The sequence below is a fragment of the Mobula hypostoma genome, chromosome 23, assembly GCF_963921235.1.
Source record: "Mobula hypostoma chromosome 23, sMobHyp1.1, whole genome shotgun sequence".
Lineage (NCBI taxonomy): Eukaryota > Metazoa > Chordata > Chondrichthyes > Myliobatiformes > Myliobatidae > Mobula > Mobula hypostoma.
Window position 1 is genome coordinate 15,449,549 of NC_086119.1, and position 25,363 is coordinate 15,474,911.

The following is a 25,363-nucleotide window of genomic DNA, read 5'->3' on the forward strand; positions in this document are numbered from 1 at the left end:
GAACCTGGATCAGGACTGGACAAGAGAGCAGGGAGCCCGGGCTTGGACTCCGAGCCAGAGACTGGACAAGGACCCAGTAACTGGGTCTTGCCTCTGGCTCAGACCCCAGAACTAGGCAAGGACGAGGCTAGGCAGCACGAGGCTGGAGTCTTCAGGCTTGAGGCTAGAGGTGAGGTTTGGCAGGAGGCTGGAGGCTGGAGGCTGGAGACTTGAGGCGAGGCGAGGCTGGAGGCTGGAGACTGGAAGCTACTCCTGGGCAGGGTGCAGTACTCCTGGGCAGGGTGTGGTACTCCACCCGACGGAGGCAAGAGACAGGAAGGGACCGAACCAACCTTAGGTAATGGCAATACGACCTGGCTTACCCGACGGAGGCAAGGGACAGGAAGGGAGCTAGGTACAGGGTGGCTCCAGGACAAGACTGCAGGCAAGACGAGGCAAGAGTTACCAGCAAGACAAGGCAAGGCTTCTGGCAAAGCAAGGCGAGACGAGAACTTCAGGTAAGGCAAGAATTACCGGCAAGACAAGGCAGGGCTTCAGGCGAGGAAACAGAAGGCAGAGGAAGGGATACAAGGAGAAAGGGCAAGAACAATCCCGCAGCCACGCCTGGGTCTCTGAAGGTATTTATACAGCCAGCCCCAACGAGCATCAGCTGACTCAATTAGAGCTCAACAAGAACAGAAACAGGGTAGACAGGAAAACCTGGAGCAAGGATCCAAGGACCGGACCGTGAACCGGAATATGGACTTCACTGACCGGACCATGACACTTTGGCCTCACTAGCGTGTGGTACTGGTTGCAATTCTGAAATCACAACCCCAGAGGTCGCGTCCTTTAACTTACTTTTGCACCTAACTCCCTGAACTTTCTTTACAGGATCTTGTTCCTACCTACGTCATTGGTACCTACATAGACCATGACCTCTGGCTGCTCATAGGAATGCTGAGGACTCGATCTGAGATGACCCGCATCATGGTACCTGGGAGGCAACGTACCATCCAGGGATCTCTTTCTCAAACACAGAACCTCCTTTCTGTTCCTCTCACCATGAATCCCCTATCGCCACAGCTCGCCTCTTTTCCTCCCTTCCATTCTGAGCCACAGAGCCGGTCAGTGCCAGGGATCTGCTCGCTGTGACTTTTCTCTGCTCGGTTCCCCCCGCTAACATTATCCAAAGTGGTACACCTGTTGTTGAGGGAGATGGCCACAGGGATACTCTGCCCTAGCTGTTTAACCCTTTTCACCCTCATAACTGCGTCCTGCACCTTGGGTGTAACTACCTCTCTATATGTCCTGTCTATCACAACCTCAGCCTCCCGAATGATATAGAGTTCAACCAGTTCCAGCTCCAACTCTTCAGCTGAGTATTAGAAGCTCGATGCACTTCCTGTAGGTGAAGTCGTCAGGGACACTAGAGGTCTCACTGACTTCCAACATCCCGCAAGGGTAGCTTTCAACTATCCTGCCTGGAATCCCCACTGTTCTAACTGTCCAAATATAAGGAAAGAAACAATAAACAGAATGGGGAAATGTCTCAAACAGGAGGAAATCTGCAGTTGCTGGAATTTCAAGCAACACACATAAAAGTTGCTGGTGAACGCAGCAGACCAGGCAGCATCTCTAGGAAGAGGCGCAATAAGCGGAACAAGTGCCACACATGCCCTTACACTTCCTCCCTCGCTACCATTCAAGGCCCCAGACAGTCCTTCCAGGTGGGGCGACACTTCACCTGTGAGTCGGCTGGGGTGATATACTGCGTCCGGTGCTCCCGATGTGGCCTTCTATATATTGGCAAGACCCGACACAGACTGGGAGATCGTTTCGCTGAACACCTACGCTCTGTCTGCCAGAGAAAGCCGGATCTTCCACTGGCCACACATTTTAATTCCACGTCTCATTCCCATTCTGATATGTCTATCCACGGCCTCCCCTACCGTAAAGATGAAGCCACACTCAGGTTGGAGGAACAACACCTTATATTCCGTCTGGGTAGCCTCCAACCTGATGGCATGAACATTGACTTCTCAAACTTCCGCTAATGCCCCACCTCCCCCTCGTACACCATCCGTTATTTATATATACACACATTCTTTTTCTCTCTCTCCTTTTTCTCCCTCTGTCCCTCTCACTATACCCCTTGCCCATCCTCTGGTTTTTCCCCCCTCCCCCTTTTCTTTCTCCCTAGGCCTCCTGTCCCATGATCCTCTCAGATCCCTTTTGCCAATCACCTGTCCAGATCTTGGCTCCATCCCTCCCCCTCCTGTCTTCTCCTATCATTTCGGATCTGCCCCTCCCCCTCCCACTTTCAAATCCCTTACTAGCTCTTCCTTCAGTTAGTCCTGATGAAGGGTCTCGGCCCAAAACGTCGACTGTACCTCTTCCTAGAGATGCTGCCTGGCCTGCTGCGTTCATCAGCAACTCTTATGTGTGATGGGGAAAAGTCTACCTGCAGCTTCTCACCTTCTCTCACAACCTCAAATCCCCGCTCTAACACTGTCCACTCCAACAATGGCCACTCTGCTTGCCCCTGCCTTACTTTTATTTACCCTTGCTGATGAATCCCAATCTCCGATTGGCCAAGCATTCACAAATGATAAAAATTCTACATTTGTCTGGTCTCCCAACCAAGATAAAGTAGAGTGGCATGGTAGTGGTTAGCATTGACAGTGACCCGGGTTCAATTCCCGCTGCTGTCTGTAAGGAGTTTGTACGTTCTCCCTGTGACCGCGTGGCTTTCCTCTGGGTGCTCTGGTTTCCTCCCAGATTCCAAAGACGCACTCGTTAGAAGATTAGTTGGTCCCATGGGTGTAATTAGGTGGCATCGGCTCATTGGGTTGGGATGGCCTGTTACCATATGGTATATCTAAATAAAATAGATAAATTGTCACTAGTTACTTCACTTTGTGAATTGCAAGACCAACTGCACTTCAAGAAGTATTTAATTGGTTGTAAAGTTCGAGGAGTGTCCTGAAGCTATTTAACACCCATCTTTCTTTAGTTATTGTTCAAGTTTTAATACTCCACAAAGTATCCCCTATCATTAAGAATCTGACTTTGGCTGTCATTACATGACAAATAATTTTACAAAGTACAAGTTTTGGTAAACTAAAGATTGTTGCATTTGTTCAGCAGAACTAATAAATCAGTAACCAATCAGAGCCCACTTGGCTCTGATATAGAATACTTTAAAATTCATATTAGCTTTTATTATAACAATTGTTTTATCTGTGTAATTAATGTTTTGAAAATTGAATGTGAGAGTGGTCCATTTCAGTTTAATCTGGCTACTGGCCTAGCATCCATATTTATCTGAGATTACCTGCATTAACTGTACAGGAAAAATGTTGTTTTCTGTTCGTTCAGTGTGGTAAACCATGTATATAGGTTGTAACTGGGCTACCTGTCTGGACATACCTGGACAAACCCCTCTGCTGACTGCTCCTGTGGCTCCTCCCACAGACCCCTGAATAAAGGCGATTGTGTCACTGCTCCTCCCTCAGTCCAGGGCAGATACTCAGCATGGACGTTGGTCCATTTTACTGTTAATAAAAACCTTTCAGTACTTACTCTACTTCCAGTTTTTTGGAGTAATTGATAGTGCAACATTCAGGTAAATGCTGGCTTTGCCAGCAATGTCTCTTAGCAACTCCTTATTGCCCTTGAGGTGAATGGCTTCTTTGGTCGTTTCACAGAGTGGTCAACTATCAGCCATGTTACTTTTGTTCCGCAGTCCCATAAAAACCAGCAGCGCTTCTTCCCTAAATGAAATAAGTGAGCTGGATGGGGCTTTAGGTCAACCTGGTTATTCCTGGTTTCTGTTATTCGAGGTAGCTTTTCGTTCCATATGTATTTCCTTAACAGGATTGGGACTTGAACAAACATCACTAAATCATCAGTTTAAGCTTTTGAATTATGATGCTTGGGGGTTGAACGCAGATGTTGCAACCCAGCCATCATCCCAGCAAGGCAGGGCAGTACAATATAGAGAGCAAGCTGTTTCCCATGTAGCAGGACCCCCTCTCCACGGCAGAGACCGATACAGTTTGGCACCAGTGGCACAGCAGGAGTTCCCAGTCAGTGTAGGAATCACTGTAGGACTGTCTTAAGGACTCCAGCTATACGATTTTCTCCCAAAGCCTTCCCCATGCATGGGTTTAGCTCCAAGGTGACTGCGGTTTGAGATCAGAGTTTACCTTCTCCTAGATGGATTGCCAACCATGGTTGCTGAGCCTTATCTGCCCAAAGCAACTGGTTTTAAGGCACCAGTAACTCACCTTTACTGTTAGAAGCTGTTCCACCGGGCTTATTAGCTAAGTCACACGTGAAGGCCAGTAGCTGGATTTGGTTGTCAGAAGCTATTTGAGGCACATGCCATTGGGAGCTTATCCCCATTACCGCTCCCTGTTATAACAACCTCAAGGAACCCCTGAATTACACATCCAATAATTTAAAACTCTGCTTTCATTACACTGTAAGAATAAATAGGATTTATAATGTTAGGTACGAGTGCACTATTGTGTTAATAAATGCAAATCACTCAGTAGTGCGTAAAATTCCATATAGAAACTAATTGAAGTATCTCTTGAGACATATATTTGTAGGCCTAAAATAAATTTAGATGTAAGACGAAGATTTAAATCCAAATGTAACTTATTGAGAATCCTGGGAATAAGGCATTAAGTTAACAAACTTTGCATCCATAAATTATGGACTCTTTTTAATGGTATGCATATTAAAAATCCCAAAAATAAATCAACTTAAAGTCACTTTATAAAACCAGCAGCTTGATAGTTAACAATATTGTTCACCTTAATGAAATAAAGCAACAACTATAATCTAACTGCCAAAACAGTTTTGCAAGACATGCCTTTTGCGGTGGTTTCGGGTAAAATTTACTTACCTTTTGTTGGATTTTAAAATGTCACAGTTTTCCCACACTAATTGTGATAATCACTACACTAGAGTCTCTATAACCTGGTTTAATTGTTTTAAAAATTACCTCTGGTTGTAATTTTCTTAAATTAAATGAGTGCATGAAACCACAGCAAAACTCAAAACAGTAATTTATCACAGACTATACATACAGCACGGCTGCCTGTGGTGGATCTCTAAATCCTGAATATTTGTATTCAACATCCAGGGATCCAAACTAATTGAAGAATCACAGATTATTTAGTAAATTTGCTAATGACACAAAGATGAGTGGACTTGTAGATTCGACGATAGTTGTCTAAAACACAGAGGGATGTAGAATATCTGGAAAGTTGAGCAGAATGTAGCAGACGGATATTAACCCAAGCAAGAGTGAGATGATATATTTTGCACCATCTAATACTGTCAAGACATAATCACTAAATGGCAGGGAACTTAAAGTGAAAATACCAGGGCCTACCAATTTCCAACATTTTTCAGCGTTTTCTAACGATAGATTGGTAAATACATAATCTATAAATAAATATATGTGTGTGTGTGTGTGTGAAATGCTTGAAAATATACTTGGTTGTGAACGAAAATATGGGAACTCTTCTTCCTCTGTCTCGCAGCTCTATCAGTTTCAGGACCAGGAGTCTTCCCATGATACTGCGCGGTCGGCTCCGCTCAGTCCCAATCGCTCACCCTCGGCTCCGCTCGGTCCCAATCGCTCACCCTCGGCTCTGCTCGGTCCCAATCGCTCACCCTCGGCTCTGCTCGGTCCCAATCGTTCACCCTCGGCTCTGCTCGGTCCCAATCGCTCACCCTCGGCTCTGCTCGGTCCCAATCGTTCACCCTCGGCTCTGTTCACTTCTAATCGCTCACCCTCGGCTCCGCTCGGTCCCAATCGTTCACCCTCGGCTCTGTTCACTTCTAATCGCTCACCCTCGGCTCCGCTCGGTCCCAATCGCTCACCCTCGGCTCCGCTCGGCCCCAATCGCTCACCCTCGGCTCTGTTCACTTCTAATCGGTCACCCTCGGCTCCGCTCGGTCCCAATCGTTCACCCTCGGCTCTGTTCACTTCTAATCGTTCACCTTCGGCTCCGCTCGGAGGATGGCCGCGGACAGGGACTATGAGGAGGAGGAAGTGTTGGTTTGACAGCTCCCTCTTTCCCTCTCGAATAATGAATGAAGCGAGCTTCGAGCCGCCGGTGGCCATGCACTGAAAGAGTGGTGGCCCGGTTTCCTGCACGGTCCCGAACATGTCATTTTTTAAGCGAAAAGGTAAGGAGGAGGGAGGCGGGCTTGGTCACAGGGAGACGGCGGAACAGGCCGTACTGCTGGGGCTAGGCCTCCCAGAACCGGCTGTAGCCCTGCAGGCAACACCCTCTCTCCCGCCCAGCGTGCTGAGCAGACTTCAGTTTTATTTACAAATATGCTGGCTTTCTGCTGCATTTTTGTTGATGTCAAGTGCATTCTAGTACTTCTCTTTTCTCAAATGGAAATGTCCTTCCTTCAATTCTATTACATTAAAATTCTCAGGTTAAATTTCAACACATTGGGCACCTCAAAAATTCAAAGTGTCTGCGATCCCCCGTTCAATATTGTAGTGCAGTTTAATTGACTATTTAGTTGCAACTTGAATCACAACAGTAATTACGTGAGTCACTGAAGCGTTGTGGCTTTAAGATGTAGGTTGAGGGGAAATGTAAAGTTCAGACTTCAAAGTATATTTATTATCAAAGTATGTATAGATTGTACAACCTTGAGATTTGTCTCCTTACAGGCAGCCACAAAACAAAAAAAAAACACCCCGGAGACCCCATATTTAAAAAAAAGATCCTCGAACACCCAATGTGCAGAGAGAAAAAAAACACAAATCACACAAACCAATAACCACAAGCAAATAGAGTTCTACAGTCTGAAGAGAAAATCCCATAGTTCAGTGCAGAACCGAGTAATGAGTTAAGGTGCCAGATTTTGGGCGTTTCAAAATTCTCAGCTGAGACTGGATTGCACAAAACGTTAAACGAAACTTGGTTTGCTTGTTTGTTCAATTTACTTATCTCACCTGTGCAAGGTAGAACTAAGATAAACTTGTTTTCTCCTTTTTACTGTTTTAATAAGTAATGATGAAGAAATGCATGAGCTTTATAGTCAAATATTTTCAGTTAGGATTTTTTTGTGGTGCACTCCATACTTCAGCTGATTACAGACCTTGAATTTAATTATAATATCTCTGTTTGTGGAGAAACAAATAATAAATTGACTAATCTATGGTTGTAGATGCCAAAAGATTTCGAGCACAATTCTGCCCTTCCCCTGTTACAAGTTATATAATACTCTTCCAATCAGGTGGGTTTGCACATGAGGTGTGTTGGTCTTCATTAGTCAGGTGGGGGTGGGATTGAGTTCAAGAGCCATAAGGTTATGTTGCAGCTTTATTAAACTTTGGTTAGACCACAGTTCGAATATTGTGTTCAGTTCTGGTCGCCTTATAGAAAGGATGTGGAAGCTTTAGAGAAGATGCAGAGATTTACTAGGATGTTGCCTGAATTAGAGAGTATCTCTTATGAGGATATGTTGAGCAGGCTAGGGCTTTTCTCTTTGGAGAGGAGGATGAGAGATGTCTTGATAGAGGTGTACAAGAGGTAAGAAGCAAAGGTTGAGTGGATAGCCAGAGACCTTTCCCCAGGGTGGAAATGGCTAATATGAGAGGCCATCATTTTAACGTGTTTGGAGGAATTTTAAGGGGATGTCAGAGGTAGGTTCTTTGTTCAGAAAGTGGTGGGTGCATGGGGCATGCTGGCAGGGGTGGTGGTAGAGGCAGATATATTAGGGATATTTAAGAAACTCAGATAGGCATATAGATGATCAAAAAATGGAGGGCTATGCAGGAGGGAAAGGTTAGATTAATCTTAGAATAGGTTAAGAGTTTGGCACAACATCACAGGCTTGTATTGTGCTGAAATGTTCTATGACAGTGGAAACTAACCAAGAATGTAGAGCACATTATAAAATGGCTTTTAATGCCGATAAATGTGAGGTGTTGAATTTTGGGAGTCAGATCAGAGGACTTGTACAGTGAATGGTAGCTTGCTGGGCAGTGTTGTGGGTCAGAGGCACTTCAGGGAACAGGTACGTCATTCACTAAAAGTGCTGTCACATCTAGACTGGTTGATGAAGGAGACTTTGCATGCTGACCTTCATCAGTCAAGGAGTTGGGACATTATGTTGCAGCTGTGCAAAACATTGTTGAAGCTGCACTTGCAGTGTTATGCACAGTTCTGGTCACCCTGTTACAGGAAAGATGTCATTAAGCTGAGAATGTTGCCAGGACTTGAGGTGCTGCGTTATGGGGGGAGGTTGGGTAGGTTAGATCTTGAGACTGAGGGGTGACATATCTGGGGAACATGCAAACTTCACACAGGCGATTCTGAAGGTTGGAATTGAACCTGGGCCACTGGATCTGTGAGGTTGCCGCTCTAATATCTGCTGTCTAGTTGAAGTTAGAAGCCTAAACTGGAATATAGTGAGGACATGGAAATAGGGTCTGCAGCTCTCCTCGATGTCAAATGTGACACCACCTTTGTGTAACAGTTTGGTTCAGATTTAGGCTTTGCCTGAGGGAGGGATTGGGTTTGTGTTTAGAAGACAGGATTTACACTAAGTCTAAAGGCAACTGCTTCAGATTTTACAGAGTTCAGTTAAGGACATTTCTGTTCAGCCAGTTCTAATATACAAAATATATTCAGACTTTATAGGGAGGGAGTAGGATCAGAGGAGGTATAGTTGGAGTGTTGATTGGTATTATCAGTGTACTTGTGGTGACTGATGTATTTGAATAACACTGCCAGAGGACAGAATGTAGATGAGGAAGGATAGATAATGGTACAGCCACAAGAAGACAAACTGCTACTGAGTATCTTGCTAGGGGAGATAAGAATGGGTCTAAATGGGAGCTGTCCCACCCTACAAATGATGGTGGAGTTGTCTTACAGGAGTTTAGTGAGTTTAACCATGTGAAAGTTGAGAAAATTAGTAAAAGAGAGATGACCTTTATTACAATAGGATGTTATTTATGACTGTCACAAAACCAATTTTATATCATATCAGATGCTGATGAAACAGATTCTGATTCTCTGCAAATTGAGCACTTTTTTGTCAAGTACTTTTTTTTATCTCAAGCAGGGTGAGAATTAGGAGAGAGGACAACATGGAACCTGAAATATCACTTCAAAAACATTGTGCAGTCATTAATTTGTCTCATGGACTCTTTTCATGTACACCAAGATGATCATATTTCCCTACATCCAGCAGTGGGTATTTCAGCAATAATTCTGGGAATTTTAAATTATTGTAGTTTTTTTAAAACATCTGCAAACTTAGTGTCATATTTAATGCCCAGATAAACTCGTAACCAACGAGTTATCTGCTCTTATCAGAAGAATGGGCTAATCTCCACCCTCTTTCTACTCAACTGTTGCTGAAACCCTCAGTCATATTTTCATTTCTTTGTAGTGTTCTAAAGTGTAACTGGTAGCCTCGTATTTCTTATGCTCCACACACTTGAACTCTACAGCAGCATCTTCTGTTTACATAGGTACTGGGCTCCTTACCTAGCGGTTCCTCAATTTTAAAGTTCTTGTTAGTATTTTTAAATCCCTTTAAGGCCTTACCTCTATGAACTACAACTCTCTCTTGTGTCCTCATTTTTATTTTGATGATCTGGTTTTAACTGCTTATGCTGTGGAATTCCAACCATAAGCATCTTTGCCCTTCGAATTCTCTCTCCTGCTTAAAGATGCTAATTAAAATATATTTTGACCAAGCTTTTAATCATCCTTCTTGATATTTTTGTGGGTTCGTCTCAAGGGTGTGGGTGGATGGTGTGCACAGCAAACACCCTCTCTGGGAAGAATGGGCCATTTGGCCCACAAATCTCCTTTCCCCAAATCTTTCTGCTTTGTAAACATTTTATCCATTTAAATCAATCCTGTAGTTCTCTCTGTCTACCGTTAAATAATTGATCTGTTATAGATCTTGTTTCAACTATTATTTCCTTAGTATTTTCCATTTCCCTCTTGTTTTAAAACAGTTTCTGAGGTAGAATCATGTTTTATCCTGATGAGTTTAGTTAGAACTCCATAATGTATGTCTAATATTTTACAGCTTTTTAAGGTCTGTGTGAAAGGGCCTCTTGAGAGATTTCCCAGAACGAATGAATCTTTGACATAACTTCATATATGTGCTATGGTTTTTTTTGTTTGATCTGATCAAGGATATAAAGTCTCCTTTTATTCAGCAGCACTTAATATCTGTATAGGAATGAGTTAAGGGCTGCAGAGCCTTTTAACACCCATCCATCCAACAATCTCGTTGACCCCCTACCATCAGGCAGGAGGTATCGTAGCATTAGGGCAAGGTCTTTTAGGATGGGAAACAGCTTCTTACCCCCCAGGCCGTACAACTACTGAACTCACTGCCACCACCCAGGTCTCATCACATATGAAGTGCCAGTAGCATATGTTGTTTACTTTTTGACTTGTTTCATAAATGCATTCTATTATTTGTTAATTTGTTTGTTGTGTGTGAGTTGTATGAACTGTGTTAAGCACCTTGGTCTGGAGGAAAGCTGTTTCTTTTGGCAATATACAGGTGGGTTGAACATGAAATCGAATTAACCAGCTGTTTGGACATAAAAGATTTATTATGCCTGATAAATCCTCCTGAATCTTTTAAGAAAACAGGACTGCACATATTATAGTCTACATTGATGTGAAAGTGACAGGATTCTTAAAATTCTTCGTCACACATGAAAGTATATTTAGTCACAAAAATCAAAATATTGTTTTTAGGTTGGTTTTAATATTTGAGTTCACAATACTTTCCAATACCTATTTCCCCAAAAGGATTGATTTCCTTAGTCATAATGTAGTCGATGTTACAGAATAGATTAAAACAGTCTAGCAATTTTCTGACAGGCTGTGAAATTTATTCTCAGTTGTGAGGGAGGACAAGTAAACAATAGGATTCAACACCCATCAGTGTTCATCAGTGTGCTTACAATCACTGCTGGGCGAGTCTCTTGTTATCTTTACCTCATTAATGCTAATTTTGCTCTGAAAGTGATCAGTCTTCGCCAAAAGAAAGATGCTGTATTGTACAGTATGTTGTAGTCTTGTAGGCAATGAAATACTTTTGGCTGTGGTTGTTTTTTTTAGGAAATGCACCAGCTTATTTGCAGTGCAAAAGAAGGTCAACAACCACCCAGATCCTTTGACCAAGGAATTGTGAAGTTTTATTTTTATTTATTGAGATACAGCACAGAATAGGCACTTCCAGCCCTTTGAGCCATGCCACCTAGCAATCCCCTGATTTAATCCAAAAGCTAATCACAGGACCATTTACAATGACCAATTAACCTACCAACCAGAACGTCTTTGTCCTGCGCAAAGAAACTCACGTGATTTTTATTTATTGATGTACAGCACGAAGTAGGCCCTTCCAGCCCTTCAAACTGCTCTGTCCAGTTTTTTTAAGCGTGTTGTACCACGTGGTGTCAGGATTAACCGGGTTACGTTATGAACGTTCCTGACTTGACCCTTGTATTTTTTACGAGGCCAAGTGGTTAGCTTGACTCTCAACCCGGCATGAATGGAAAGCGTGATGGGGGGGTGGCCCGACCTGGATTCGAACTCGGAAACCTTCGCTCCGGAGTCTGGCACTGATCTCATTGCGCCACCAGCCGGCCTCTGCTCAGTAATCCCTAATCATGGAACAATTTACAATGACCAATTCACCTACAACCAGTACATCTTTGGAATGTGGGAAGAAACCGGAGCACCCAGAGGAAACCCATGTGGTCACAAGGAGAATGTACAAACTCCTTACAGGCAGCAACGGAAATTGAACCCAGGTTGCTGGTACTGTAAAGCGTTGTGCTAACCACTATGCTACCATGCTGTGAAAAATAAATGTTGTACAGAGAATTAAGGATAACTCTACTGCTCTTCTTCGAAGCAGATCATGGAACTTTTGCATCTATCTAAGAAAGCAAAAGAGATAACAGTTTAAGACCATAAGGTATCAGAACAGAATTAGGCCATTTAGGCCCATCGAGTTTGCTGTGCCATTTCATCATGGCTGATCTATTTTTCCCTTTCATCCCCAATCTTTTGCCTTCTCCCTGTATCCTTTCATGCCCTGACTAATCAAGAATCTGTCAACCTCTGCCTTAAGTATAACCAATGATGTGGCCTCCACAGCTGCCTGTGACAACAAATCCCACAGATTCACCACTCTCTGGCTAAAAAAAATTCCTCATCATCTCCATTTTAAAAGGGCGCCCCTCTATTCTGAGGCTGTGTCCTTTGTTCTTAGACTTTGCCACCATAGGAAACAACCTCTCATATCCACTATATCAAGGCTTTCACCATTTAATATGTTTCAATGAAATCACCCCTCATTCTTCTGAATTTCAGTGAGTAGAGGCCCAGAGCCATCAAACACTCCTTATACGGCAAGCCTTTCAATCACAGAATCATTTTCCTGAGGCTCCTTTGAACCCTCTCCAATGTCAGCAAACCTTTCTAAGGTAAGGGGTCCAAAACTGCTCACAATACTCCCAAGAGAGGTCTTACCAGTGCCTTATAAAGCTTCAACATTGCATCCTTTTTATATTCTAGTCCTCTAAAGATGAATGCTAACATTATGTTTGCCTTCCTCACCACCGATTCGACCTGCAAATTAACCTTTAAGGAATCCCACACAAGGACTCCCAAGTCCCTTCACACCTCAGATTTCTGAGTATTCTCTCCATTTAGAAAATAGTCTACCCTTTTATTTCTTCTACCAAAATGCACGACTGTGCACTTCCTGACACTGTATTCCATCTGCCACTTCTTTGCCCATTCTCCTAATCTAAGTCCTTCTGTAGTCTCTCTGCTTCCTCAAACCTACTTGTCCTTCCACCTATCTTTGCATAGTCCATAATCTTTGCCACAAAGCTATCAATTCTGTCATCCAAATCATTAAACAATGTTTAATACTGCCTCCTCCACTGAAGCACCAGCATAACATTTTCTTCTCAATTTTCTAGAATGAAGCCTAAACAAACCTATAATGATCTGACTCAGACCATTGTGTGAACCATCTGAGCCATGAACAACCAGAAATGTCAGAAATGGTTAGGAAGTCTTCTGGTTGCTACCAAATTGCTTTCCTGGGCAGAAACTGAACAAATATGCCTTCATTACTTAGATTAAGTTCAAAGTAAATTTATTGTCGAAACATGTGTAACACTCGCTTCGCCTAGTGGCTTAATATAGGGGGTGATAACCCCCTGCCCGGCCAAACTTAAGAAACCTCGTTTGGGTGGATGCTGCACGATATGTCCCCTGTTCAGTACCCCGAAATAACAAACAGTACACATTATGTGATTAAACGATTAAGCTCTATAACTCTTACTTTGACTATATGGTTAGTAGAGAAAATATAAAAGAAAAAGAGCCTACATCATAAGATTTAATAATAAACAGTCCGTGCACAAAAGTTGGAGCTCGCGCAGTTCAATAGTCTTCCTTCCACCATCGATCCCCTCCGAGCTTTGCCGACCTTCGGACCCCCGTTCCGAGTCCACCCCATCTGGCGGTCTACCAGATCTCTCCATTCATGTCTTCTCTCTTCATCTCTCCCTCTCTCTCTCTCTGGCAAAAGCCTGCAAATTCACAAGACAGGGCAACAAACTCCTGATTGGCTAACCCGTACATTCCAAAGCCTCATTATCTCTAGTCATAACCCAAACATTGCTGCTACAGAGAAATCATTACCTTAACAGTGGAACATTACATAGAAGCCATTACATTAGCTTTAGCAGTGAAACCTTACAGCGTGTTACACATGTCACCATATTCTTGTGGGTATACTGACTAAATCCATTAGAAAAATAACCATAACAGGATCATTGAAATATATCACGATCTTGGGTGTTCATTCAGTGTGCAAAAGACAATAAACTTGCAAATACAGAATAAAAGTAATAATATATAAGCAATAAATATCAAGAACATGAGATGAACAGTCCTTGAAAATGGGTCCATAGTTTGTAGAGTTCAAGAGCCACAGGGTACTGTTGCAACTTGATAAAACTCTGATTAGACCACACTTGGACTATTGTGTTCAGTTCCTGTCACATCATTATAAGAAGGATTTTGAAGCTTTAGAAATTTACCAGGTTGTTGTCTGGACTAGAAGACATGTCTGATGAGGAGAGGTTGAGTGAGGTAGGGTTTTCTCTTTGGAGCAAAGGAGGATGAGAGGCGTATAAGATGGTAAGATAGTTTAAGTGGACAGCTAGAGACTTCTTCCCAAGGTGGAATTAACTAATACGAGAGGGCATAATGTTAAGGTGATTGGAGGAAAGTATCGGCAGGATGTCAGAGTTAAGTTCTTTATAGAGAAAATGGTGTGTGCATGGAACACCCTGTCGGGGGTGGTGGTAGATGCAGATACATTAGAGACATTTAAGAACTCTTAGAGAGACACGTGGATGATAGAGAAATGGAGGGCTATGTAGGAGAGAAGGGTTAGATTGGTGTTAGGGTAGGTTAAAAGGTTTGCACGACATTGTGGACCAAAGGGCCTGTACTATGCTGTAATGATCTATACTCCATCTAAAGTCAAAAGGTTAACAGATTAGTGTACTGGTGCTATTAAGTGCGAAACCGTAACAGTATCTGAAGCAATACGGTTGTAGAGAATGTAGTAACCAGAGGCATTTAAAGTACAGTGGATTCCGGTTAATAGGACAGTTGGTTAATTGATGCAGCCATTTATTTGGGACAACTGTTAAAGAACAAAAACTAATTGAGAAAATAGCCAGGATATCCTTCGTTTATTTGGGACACTGTGCTGCTTAATTGTGGCTGGAGACTGTTGCTGAACAATTTTAACTAGCGCCACACGCGTGCACTTCTGTGGCCGATAGACATTATACCATGGTTAGAGTGAACAGATTTTAAATTGTGCCAGTTGTGTATGCTTGTTTTCAAAAAGCAGCGATTTTTGTCACTGATAGTTGTGAGGAATAAGCAGTAAGACAATTCAGAACCATTTTGATCTCTGTGGTTTCAAGCATTTAGGCTTGGAGATGCCAGAAATGGCCAGGAGTGAAAATGAAACAACTTCATTACTTCAACAAGTCAGGGACTACAAAGAATTTGAAGGTTTCGACAACCACCTTGAATGTTATAATGAAAATGAAGATTTGGAGGATGGAATCAGTAGCATTGTATGAAGGCAGTCCATTATCTACATTAAGTGTCTGTGCTGATTTTGTTCATTTACAGTGAATTAAGTGAACAGAATCCAGTATACTAAATAATATAAATCATGAAGCTTGCTTTAATTAATTGAGTATAGCAAATACAATAAAACAATAACAGGATTATAAAATAAATTGAACGAAGAATAAAAACAAGAAATCCTGCAGATGCTGGAAATCCAGAATAACACACACACAATGCTGGATGAACTCAACAGGTCAGACATCATCTATGGAAATGAATAAAGAATTAACGTTGTGGGCTGAGATGATTCATCAGGACTGGAAAGGAAGGGGGAAGGTGCCAGAATAAGATGGGGAGAGGGGAAAGAGTATAAGCTAGAAGGTGGTAGGTGAAGCCAGGTGGGTATTGGAAGGGCAGGGAACGGGGGTGGGGATGAATTGAGAAGCTGGTAGGTGATGAGTGAAAAAGCTAAAGAGCTGAAGAAGAAGAAATCTGATTGGAGAGGAGGGTGGACCATGGGAGAAAGGGAAGAAGATAGGCGGGTGAGCAGAAGAGATGTGGTAAGAGGGGAGTCAGAGTGGGGAATAGGAGAAGGAGGAAGGGTGAGGGAGAAAAATTACTGGGTTGGAGAAATTGTTGTCATCAGGTTGAGAGTTACCCAAACAGAATGAGGTGTTGCTCCTCCACCCTGAGAGTGGCCTCATCATGGCAACTCTTGAGGTAGAACTGACATGTTGGATTGGGAGTGCGGATTGGAATTAAAATGGTTTGCCACCAGGAAATCTGCTTGTTGCGGAGAGCCAAGTATGTTTTATTTTCTTTAAGATGTGTTATAACAATCTACTTGATGTAGAAAGAGAAATGTTAGCCCTTGTAATGTAGTGGTCACTTTAGTGTCCTTGACTTGTGCTTTCTGAACTCCGTTTCCTATGATATCAGACACTCAAATGCACTGAATCTGGGTGTTAATGAAATGACGTGGTTCTGCTCAAGGCAGATGCTTCACAAATATAGTGCACAATGACCTTGTAGCTAAATGTGTCATTGTAAATTCTAGGGTGGGTAGGTAATTCAAGCAGTAAAACAGAACCGAATAAATTGTTCAATTTTTAAATGATGAAGGATCTTGACAGTTAATTTTTATTTTCACAAAAATAATTGCTTAGATTGCTGTAAACAAAATGTTGAAACCTGCAGTTCTGAAATTGTTACTGTGAGGGTGGGGGGGGGGTGTGGTGGAAATTAACACCTAACCTCATGATGTGAACACAATTGAATACCATTGCATACCTTATTAACAAATCTTGTCCAAATTATATAAATGGCAAACAGGGACCAGGTCAGTTGGGAAAGAACCTGTTTTGGAAAGCTATGGATTGTGGTATAACCGTCTGTTATTAATGCATTTCTCATTAAACCCAGATGCAGAGAACTTGTACTTTTCCCTGCTCATCAGTGTCCCCTCAGTTGTGACTTTGATTCCAACCTTCTTCCTACAAAGTGGTATTGCTTATTTGAAGAAATGCTTCCAACTGGAAGCATTCTTTTACCATCTTCCAACCACATCCCTGAACCTTGAGCCATTAGTTATTATAGAAGTGCTTACAAGTAGTTTTTTCTCTTATAACCAATCTTTTCTATTTTAATAGATTCCCTTTCATTTGCCTCTTGTTGATACAGAAGAGCCCAGGCTCTGAAGTTGATTTTGTTCTGAAATGGTTGATAAGTATGCGCCTCTGCAGCTTGTGCCTTTTCTGTATTTCCGTGTGAGCTCTGTGGTTATGTTTTAATTGATATAGATGTGTCTTTTATAGAAATACAGATGAATATTGTGGAAGTTCCAATACTTCACACTACAGCTATTATTTCAAATTCCAAGTAACATCAATGGTTTTCTTTTATTCCTCATTAATTATTACTTCTTGCATTTTGGCATACTATATATGTAGATAACAGAAATAGCAGCTGTTCCATGTGCTATTTTGAAAGCAACAGAGCCGATTTGTGATAGTGTTAGTTTCTCAGTTTTTTAAGTTTGGAGGAGAGTATTTTCAATATGTGCAGTTGCCTTACAAACCAAACGATTTCCCTGAAGTTTGTACCTAGAAATCTACACTGAAGAACTCCTTCAACAATGTTATTCAGCTTTCTGCTTCAACATCTTTTCCTTCATTTTACGTTGAAAAACAAATGTTCACTGATGACTTCAAAACTGTTCTTCAATGAAGTCATGCAAGAAGGCCTCAACTATGTTCAGTCTTATATTTTTAAATAAGATTAGCTTTATTTGTCATCTCACATCAAAACATGCAGTGACATGTGTCATTTGTGTCAACGACCAGCATAGTGCAAGGATGTTGCTATGCTGCCAATGTAGCATGCCCACAACTTACTCGCCCTTACCCGTGCGTCTTTGTAATGTGGGAGGAAACCGTAGCACCTGGAGGAAATCCACGTGATCATGGGGAAAAGAATACAAATTCCTTTCTGATAATGGTGGAATTCAGCCTGGCTCACTGGCACTACATTAGCATTATGCCACTGTGCTGCCCCCATTTCTGCCACGCGTCTCAGATAGTGTCCATCTCCAACAAGAAAGTCAGTTACTTTGTGATGTTTCCTCCAGTATCAGTACCTCGGAGATCACCATTAACCAGAAGAGTAATTCAACTTACAAGAAGCATTCTGAAGTAAGTGACTCATCTCAATACCCCAAAACCTTTCTACATTTAAAGAGGGAAAGAGAGATTGAATACTCCCCACGTGCTTTAATGGACGTAGCTTCAAAAATAAGAGAAGCTTGAAGTTATCCTTATCCATTATCTTCAACATTCCCTCTGTGCATCACTATGGAGCCTAGACTGGAATCTACAAGATGCCTTGTAGCATCTTGACAGGGGTTCTTTGATAGTATCCCCTGATTCAGTATCTCCAGACACAGATGGACAAAGGCAGTTGATGCAGTAGAACGCCAAAGCCTGTAAGATTCCCTTCAGTTTCAGGAAATAGTCTCATTTGGAAATATATTGCCAATCTTGTAACATCATTGACCCCAAATACTGGCATTTCTTATCAATATAGCATTTGAATATTCCTTTGTTGCACAGGCTGCCCTGATTTGGGAGATGTGAATGGGCGATAATATTGAGCTGGCCAGTGAATGCAATTAAAAATATATACAGAGTTAAAAGAAAGCACTATACCACAGTTCATTGTTGAATCAACATAGTTTATGTTTTGGAGTTTACAGGAAAATAGTCCCACTGGTGAATATCTTGGATTTATTTCTTCGCAGACAATTGAGCAAATTGATATGTTTACAAAAAAGAGAAGCCTTGCAATTTGTAAATTTCACTTAATTACTTGCAGTTAATTTAAAGATCTTATCTGGCCACAGGAGAGGTGTATGGTGATAGTGAACACTGTAATTTTAGTCATGCAGGGCACCAGAGACAAACCCAATAATTACATACTGCTGAGCACAACATTGGTAGGAAATGACTATATAGGATGAATCTGAGTGTGGGGAGATGGATATTAATTATGGATAGTCAGCATAACTTTAAGGGGAGATCTTGCCTGATGAATTTGCCTTTTTTGAAGTGGTTACAAAACACTACAGCACAGAAACAGGCCCATCGGCCTATCTAGTCTGTGCAGAACCATTAATCTGCCTAAAACAATCGACCTGCACTTGGACCATAGCCCTCCATACCCCTCTCATTCATGTACCTATCCAAATTTTGCTTGAATGTTGAAATCCACCACTTGTGCTGGCAGCTCGTTCCATTTTCTCACCACCCTCTGAGTGAAGAAGTTCCCCACCATGTTCCCCCTAAACATTTCACGTTTAATTGTTAACCCATGACCTCTAGTTGGAGTCTCAAGCAACCTCAGCATAAAAAGCCTGTTTGAATTTACACTACCTATACCCCTCATAATTTTGAATATTTTATTAAATATCCCCTCAATCTTCTATTCTATGTTCTAGTGAATAAAGTCCTAATCTATTCAGCCTTTCCCTATAACTCATGTCCTCAAGTTCCAGCAACGTCCTTATAAATTTTCTCTACACTCTTTCAATCTTATTTATTTCTTTCCTGTAGGTAGGTGACCAAAGCTGCGCACAGTACTCGAAATTAGGTTGCACCAGCATCTTTTACAATTTAAACATCCCAATTCCTGTAATCAATATTTTGATCCATGCAGGCCAGTATGCCAAAAGCTTTCTTTATGTCCCTATTGCTTAATGCCATTTTCAAGGAATTATGCATCTGTACTTGGAGATCCTTTTGACACTTCGTAGTGCCCTACCCTGGTTGGTCCTCAGAAAATGCAACACTTCAAACTTTTCTGCTTTAAATTTCATCAGCCTTTTCTTCCAGCTGGTCCAGATTCCACTGCAAGCCATGATCATCTTCCTCGCTATCCACTGCAACCCCAATCTTGGTGTCATCCGCAAATTTGTTGATCCAGTTTACCACATTATCATCCAGATCATTGATATGGATGACAAACAACAACAGACCCAGTATTGACCCCTACGGCACACCCCTAGTCACAGGTCTCCAGTCAGAGAGGCAACCCTCTACTACCACTCTCTGGCTTATTCTGCAAAGCCAGTATCTAATCCAGTTTACTACTTCACCTTGAAAGTGAATTAGTGTGCTTGATGTAGTCCATGTGGACTTGGGTAGGACCTTTGATAAGGCCCTATGTGAAAATCTTGTGCAAAGGTGAGGGACCGCGAGATCCTGACCAACTTACCTAATTAGATCCAAAGTTGTCTTGGTTACAGGAGGGCTCTGTTTGCACTTAAAAGTCTGTGGTTATTTGTGCAGGTATTAGGGTTTAGCTCCATTGAACCCGATTCAGTGTTAGACCTCAATGCTGTCTGGCGTTCTCACATTCTCACTGTAACCGTGTTTGTTTCTTCCAAGTTCTCTGGTTTCCTCCCTCATCCAAAAAAATATGTGGTTTAGTAGGGTAATTAGCATGTACCTAGTATATGGGCAAAGGATAGAATCTCTGGCAGTGGTGGTGGGGGGGTGGGTTTGATTGGAATGTGTGCAGAATAAATTATAGGGAAAATAAGAGTGGGAGCCTGTATAGATTCAGTGAGCCAAAACAGCCTCCCAAGCGATATGGAACTGTAGATTGGTGCTGAACTATTGTTGCTTGTATATGTTAGTAATCTTGATGTAATTGTCGGAGATACTATTAGTAAGTTTGCAGTTGACTTGAAGTGATTGTAGGAGGTACTCTTAGTAAGTTTGCAGTTAGTCGTGTTGCTGATAGTGCGAATGGTTTTCTGTAGTTACTGAACAATATTTGATGAGATGGTAAAGCAATGGCAGAGAGAATTTAGTTCTGAAAAGTGGGAGATGATATACGAGGGGTGATTGATAAGTTTGTGGCCTAAGGTAGAAGGCGTCAATTTCAGAAAACCTAGCACATTTATTTTTCAACATAGGCCCCTGCTATATTTACACACTTAGTCCAGCGGCCGTGGAGCATACGGATCCCTTCTTTGTAGAAATCGGCATCTTGGACCTCCAGAAAGTGGTTCACAGCAGATGTGATTGATAAGTTCGTGGCCTATGGTAGGAGGAGATGAGTTATACAATTCTCATTACATGCACATGCAGCTCAACTCTTTAAGTGATTATGCAGAAAGCTTGAAGTTAATAACTCATCTCCTTCTACCTTAGGCCATGAACTTATCAATCACCCCTGCTGTGGACCACTTTCGGAGGTCCAAGATGCCGACTTCTACAAAGAAGGAATCCGTATGCTCCACGACCGCTGGACTAAGTGTGTAAATGTAGGAGGGGACTATGTTGAAAAATAATTGTGCTAGGTTTTCAAAAATTGACTCCATCTACCCTAGGCCACGAACTTATCAATCACCCCTCGTATTTTAGTAAAATAAATAAGTTCAATGTATATTGAACAGTAAGGTCCTAGGAATTACTGAGGAACAAAGGCAGCAGATAGAAGTGATTGAGCTGCCTTATGGTATTCCTACCTTCATTAGTTGAAGGTGTAGAATAAAAGAGCAGGTAGATTATGTATGACATTAATTTTGGTTGCCTCACTACAGGAAGGATACAATTATACTGGAATGCATACACTAAAATGTTACCTGAGATAGCTCAGAGACTGGAAAGGTGAAGTTTACAGTGGAGATGGCCGCAGGAGTGACCTTATTAACATCTACAAAATTATGAGGTGCAGAGCTAAAATATGTGATGCTAAACTTTTTCTCTTAGGAATTATGCTTAAGATTGTGTAGTAGATTTAAAGGGAATAAAGAATTTTTCACTCAGATCCAGAATGCACTGCATTGAGGGATAGTGGAGGCATGTACTGTACTTACACAACATTTAAGAAGTACTTAGATGTGCTTGAAATGCTAGGGCATCATCATCATTGTTGTTTTGTATTGTGTCACATGATGTGGGCAAGGGCATAGAAGGCTAAAAACCAAGCCCTGGAACTCGTATACAGTGGTACTTAATGACCAGGATATCTTACTTTGTTGCATGACTCTTGATTCCTAATTGTGGTTTTATTTAGTTAAAATAATTGCAGAAAATGTATTGATATTTAATGGTTGGAAACCACAATAATGTGAGTGTTCCAAAACTGTGGTTTAAAAAAAATATTTGAAGTGATACTACTACTAAATTGGTAAACACGAGGAATTCTGCAGATGCTGGAAATTCAGGCAATACACATCAAAGTTGCTGGTGAACGCAGCAGGCCAGGCAGCATCTCTAGGAAGAGGTACAGTCGCTGTTTCGGGCCGAGACCCTTTGTCTCGGCCGGAAACGTTGACTGTACCTCTTCCTAGAGATGCTGCCTGGCCTGCTGCGTTCACCAGCAACTTTGATGTGTGTTACTACTAAATTAGCATTGGTTTGGAACAGTAGGCATTAGGATTATTTGTCTTAGCTCATTTGCATTTCTGTTCAACAGGATGGTTTAAATTGACATTAAAGAGAGGTGGACATGCATGTTTCATGTAGGATGTGCAATCTTCTTGTGGAACATTTTCCAGGCCACCAAATTATAGCAGTGCAAGAAATAAAATGTGATAATGCAGTGGTAATTATTCCCTTTCTGAAAGTATGATTTGTTAGGCACGTGCATGAATCCTTCCAGAATTATCCTGGAGCTTCTGTGAATCTATACAGTTTGCTTTCCTTGTGGCTTGCAGAGTCCTCTCAAAGATGTGAACTCTGATTCTGTTTCACAGTACACATCTAATTGCTTTGATAACCTAGAGAGTGGTTTTTGTGCATCAAACTGGTATAATAAAAGATGAAAGACCACTCAGTCATTTGACTGATTATCTCACATGGGATTGCAAATTTATAAGCTAAAGGAAAAGAAGTAGTTGTGATCTTTCTATTGCTTTTTAATGAAATGTGATGTGATATAAAGGTTGTTAACTGAAGCATTTTGGTTTGCAGGTTGAGTTTGGGATTTGATTCCAATTTGTCAGTCTTGATATTTTGTAAAATCAAAAAATAAGGCACCATGAAATTAATGCTACAATATTTATCCAAATCTGCAGTGAAAAATTTCCTGAAGTAATTGGAATGCTTTCTCCGTTTTCAATGAATACAACAAATTAGAATTTAGTTATGTAGTTATTTTTCTTTAAGAATGTGAACTAACTTACTCACTGTGACTAGTGGATGCTTGCTTTCGACTGAATATATTTGTTGGTTTTGGCACAGTGGAGTCCCATTGATAAGACATGCTGAATGTTCTTGCTACTGGTATCATTCTCTCCTGATCTGAGCACGGGGTTCCTTACATTATGCCTGAAATAGGTGATACACGCATCTTCCTGATTTGGGATGTAAACCGCATGGATTTTGAAAGCGCTGTGTCATTTGGTATGTCAGAGCTTCCAAATATATTTGTAGTATCACCATTAGAATCGGACTTGCCATTATCATTGTATCATGGATGTGAAGACTGATAGTTTCTACTAGCATTTGTGTAATTGTGTGTGTGTGTATGTATGTGTGGGGTGGGTGGAAAGAAACAAAAATGAAACTATTCCAGCCATTTGATTGACTGTCATTTCCTCTGCAACTCATTGATTAAAGAACCAAATAGATTGAATTAGGAGCAATGTTTCTCGTTGGAAATGGCTGCAGTTCAGACTGAATGATGGAAAGGATGTAATTAAAAGTGCAACAGTGTTTTGAACTGGTTACTGAAGCCTTACATTGAATTACCTGGACTCTGGAGCACAGAAACTGTCAATTGCCCTATTGATCAATGGAGGGTTTAATGTTTCACCCTCACCCCTCCTCATCTAATCCTTTTATCTTCCATATACTGAGCTAGTTTCTTTCAAATATTTTGTACTAGCTACCCCAGCAGCATCATGCTGTGATGTTTAAGATGTTACCCATTATAATTTGGTTGCTTCTAAGGTACTCAAACAACCCTGTGTGGGATAACAATCATTCCACAGTCAATGTAATTTGGATCACATTTCTTCCCCATTCTGATGTTTTGTCTGAACAACAAATGGATCTCTTAGTTACTACCACATGATTGATTGATTGATTAGATATTTGCATTAACAAGCAGGTGTACCCAATAAAGTGGCCACTGAGTGAATGTTTACAGATTAGTCAATAGCAATTCAAAGCATCATCATCTTAGACTCCCTCTCAAATGTTTCCAGAACCTTAAGTTATATGTTGAATTAAAGTACCTATTGTTAATGCTTTGGAAGTATTGATGAGATAATTTCCCTGTTACTTTTAAATAATCTTTTGTGAATTTTCCTCCTGTTCCTGAAATAATTTTCTCTCTGATGATGGTAGGGACTGAGTAGCCAGTACAAGGGGCAGAACGATTGGCCTTGCAGTGGAAAGCTATTATGCTGGAAATTTTTTTTTTGTTTTATTTACTGGGAGCACCACATGATGTTAGCATTTTTTTCCGGATTAGTTTTTATTTTACTGCAGTGTGACAGTATTGCAAATTGTATTCTGTCTCTGGATTTATAGCTATCATTGTATAAATTTGCAAGAGTGCGTGCACATTGGCTCTTGTTGACAGTTGTGCAATCCATTAATTGACTAAATCTGCCTCATCAGTGAAACTGGTTTGACAGCTTATGATTCATTTTCTGATGTATTACCAGTCAGAGTATTTTTATGATTTTGACATTATCCATGGGGGTGTAATGTATTGTTATGGATATGTGATTATGAATGTTGCAGATGTACAAGTGTATAATTACCTGGTGTTAAGTGGAATAACTGCTCAGAGTGTGACAATTATATAAAAAGATATGATACTTTTACAATGAATTAGTTTTTCCATCTTCCAGTTGAACTTGAGTTAGATGCCATTGTTAAACTTTGCCCTAAGTGCGCCTGTTGTGCCTTCCAAAACGGACAGTAAGTCAAAGAACTGCAGATGCTGTAAGTTTGAACTAAAAACAGATCAGGCAGTATCTATGGAAAGAGAAAGAGTTAATGACAATAAACCCTTTATCAGAACTGAGAAATAGAAAAAATAAGTTTTTTTATGTTCCAAGTTGCAGAGAGGGTGGAGGATGAATGATTAGAATAAAGGAAATATCTCAGTGGAACACACACAAAATGATGTGGAACTTAGCAAGTAAAGCAGCATCTATAGAGGGAAATAAACAGTTGACATTTCCCTCCATAGATGCTGCCTGACCTTCTGAGTTCCTCCAGCATTTTGTGTGCATTGCTCCAAATTTCCAGCATCTGCAGAATCTTTGTCTTCAGATATCTGGATGTCATGGACATTAAGAGGATGAACTGTAGATGAAGTAATCTAGTTGATTACCCAGGCAGTTAATCTGTTGAACCATTCTAGTTAACCCCTCTTTCCCTTTATCTGTTACCCCTATCACTGCACTGTAAACACTTTAAATCACTTTTTATAATGTTGTTTACATTGTAAATACATGTTGGCATTTATGTACGTTTTATTCCATGCTTTAATCTCTAACTTTATATTTTATGTAATACTTTATCATTTGTTTTTGTTGCATGTCATGCCAATATACCACTACAAATTCCTACTACATGTAAATATATCTGGCGAATATTGTATATCCCTGATAGGTTATCCAAGATTTTTAGAGAGAGAAT

The 25,363-nt window shown here is 41.2% G+C and overlaps 1 protein-coding gene across 2 annotated transcripts in view; it reads left to right on the forward strand.

The window, feature by feature from the left end:
• The first annotated feature begins 6,019 nt into the window (after nucleotides 1-6,019).
• Nucleotides 6,020-25,363, forward strand: part of akap10 (A kinase (PRKA) anchor protein 10) — a 103,556-nt gene continuing 84,212 nt past the window's right edge. For both annotated transcript variants that reach the window (XM_063031636.1, XM_063031637.1), the window contains exon 1: nucleotides 6,020-6,192. In XM_063031636.1, the coding sequence (XP_062887706.1) occupies nucleotides 6,171-6,192 (22 nt within the window). In that variant the 5' untranslated portion in view covers nucleotides 6,020-6,170. The remainder of the gene's footprint in view (nucleotides 6,193-25,363) is intronic.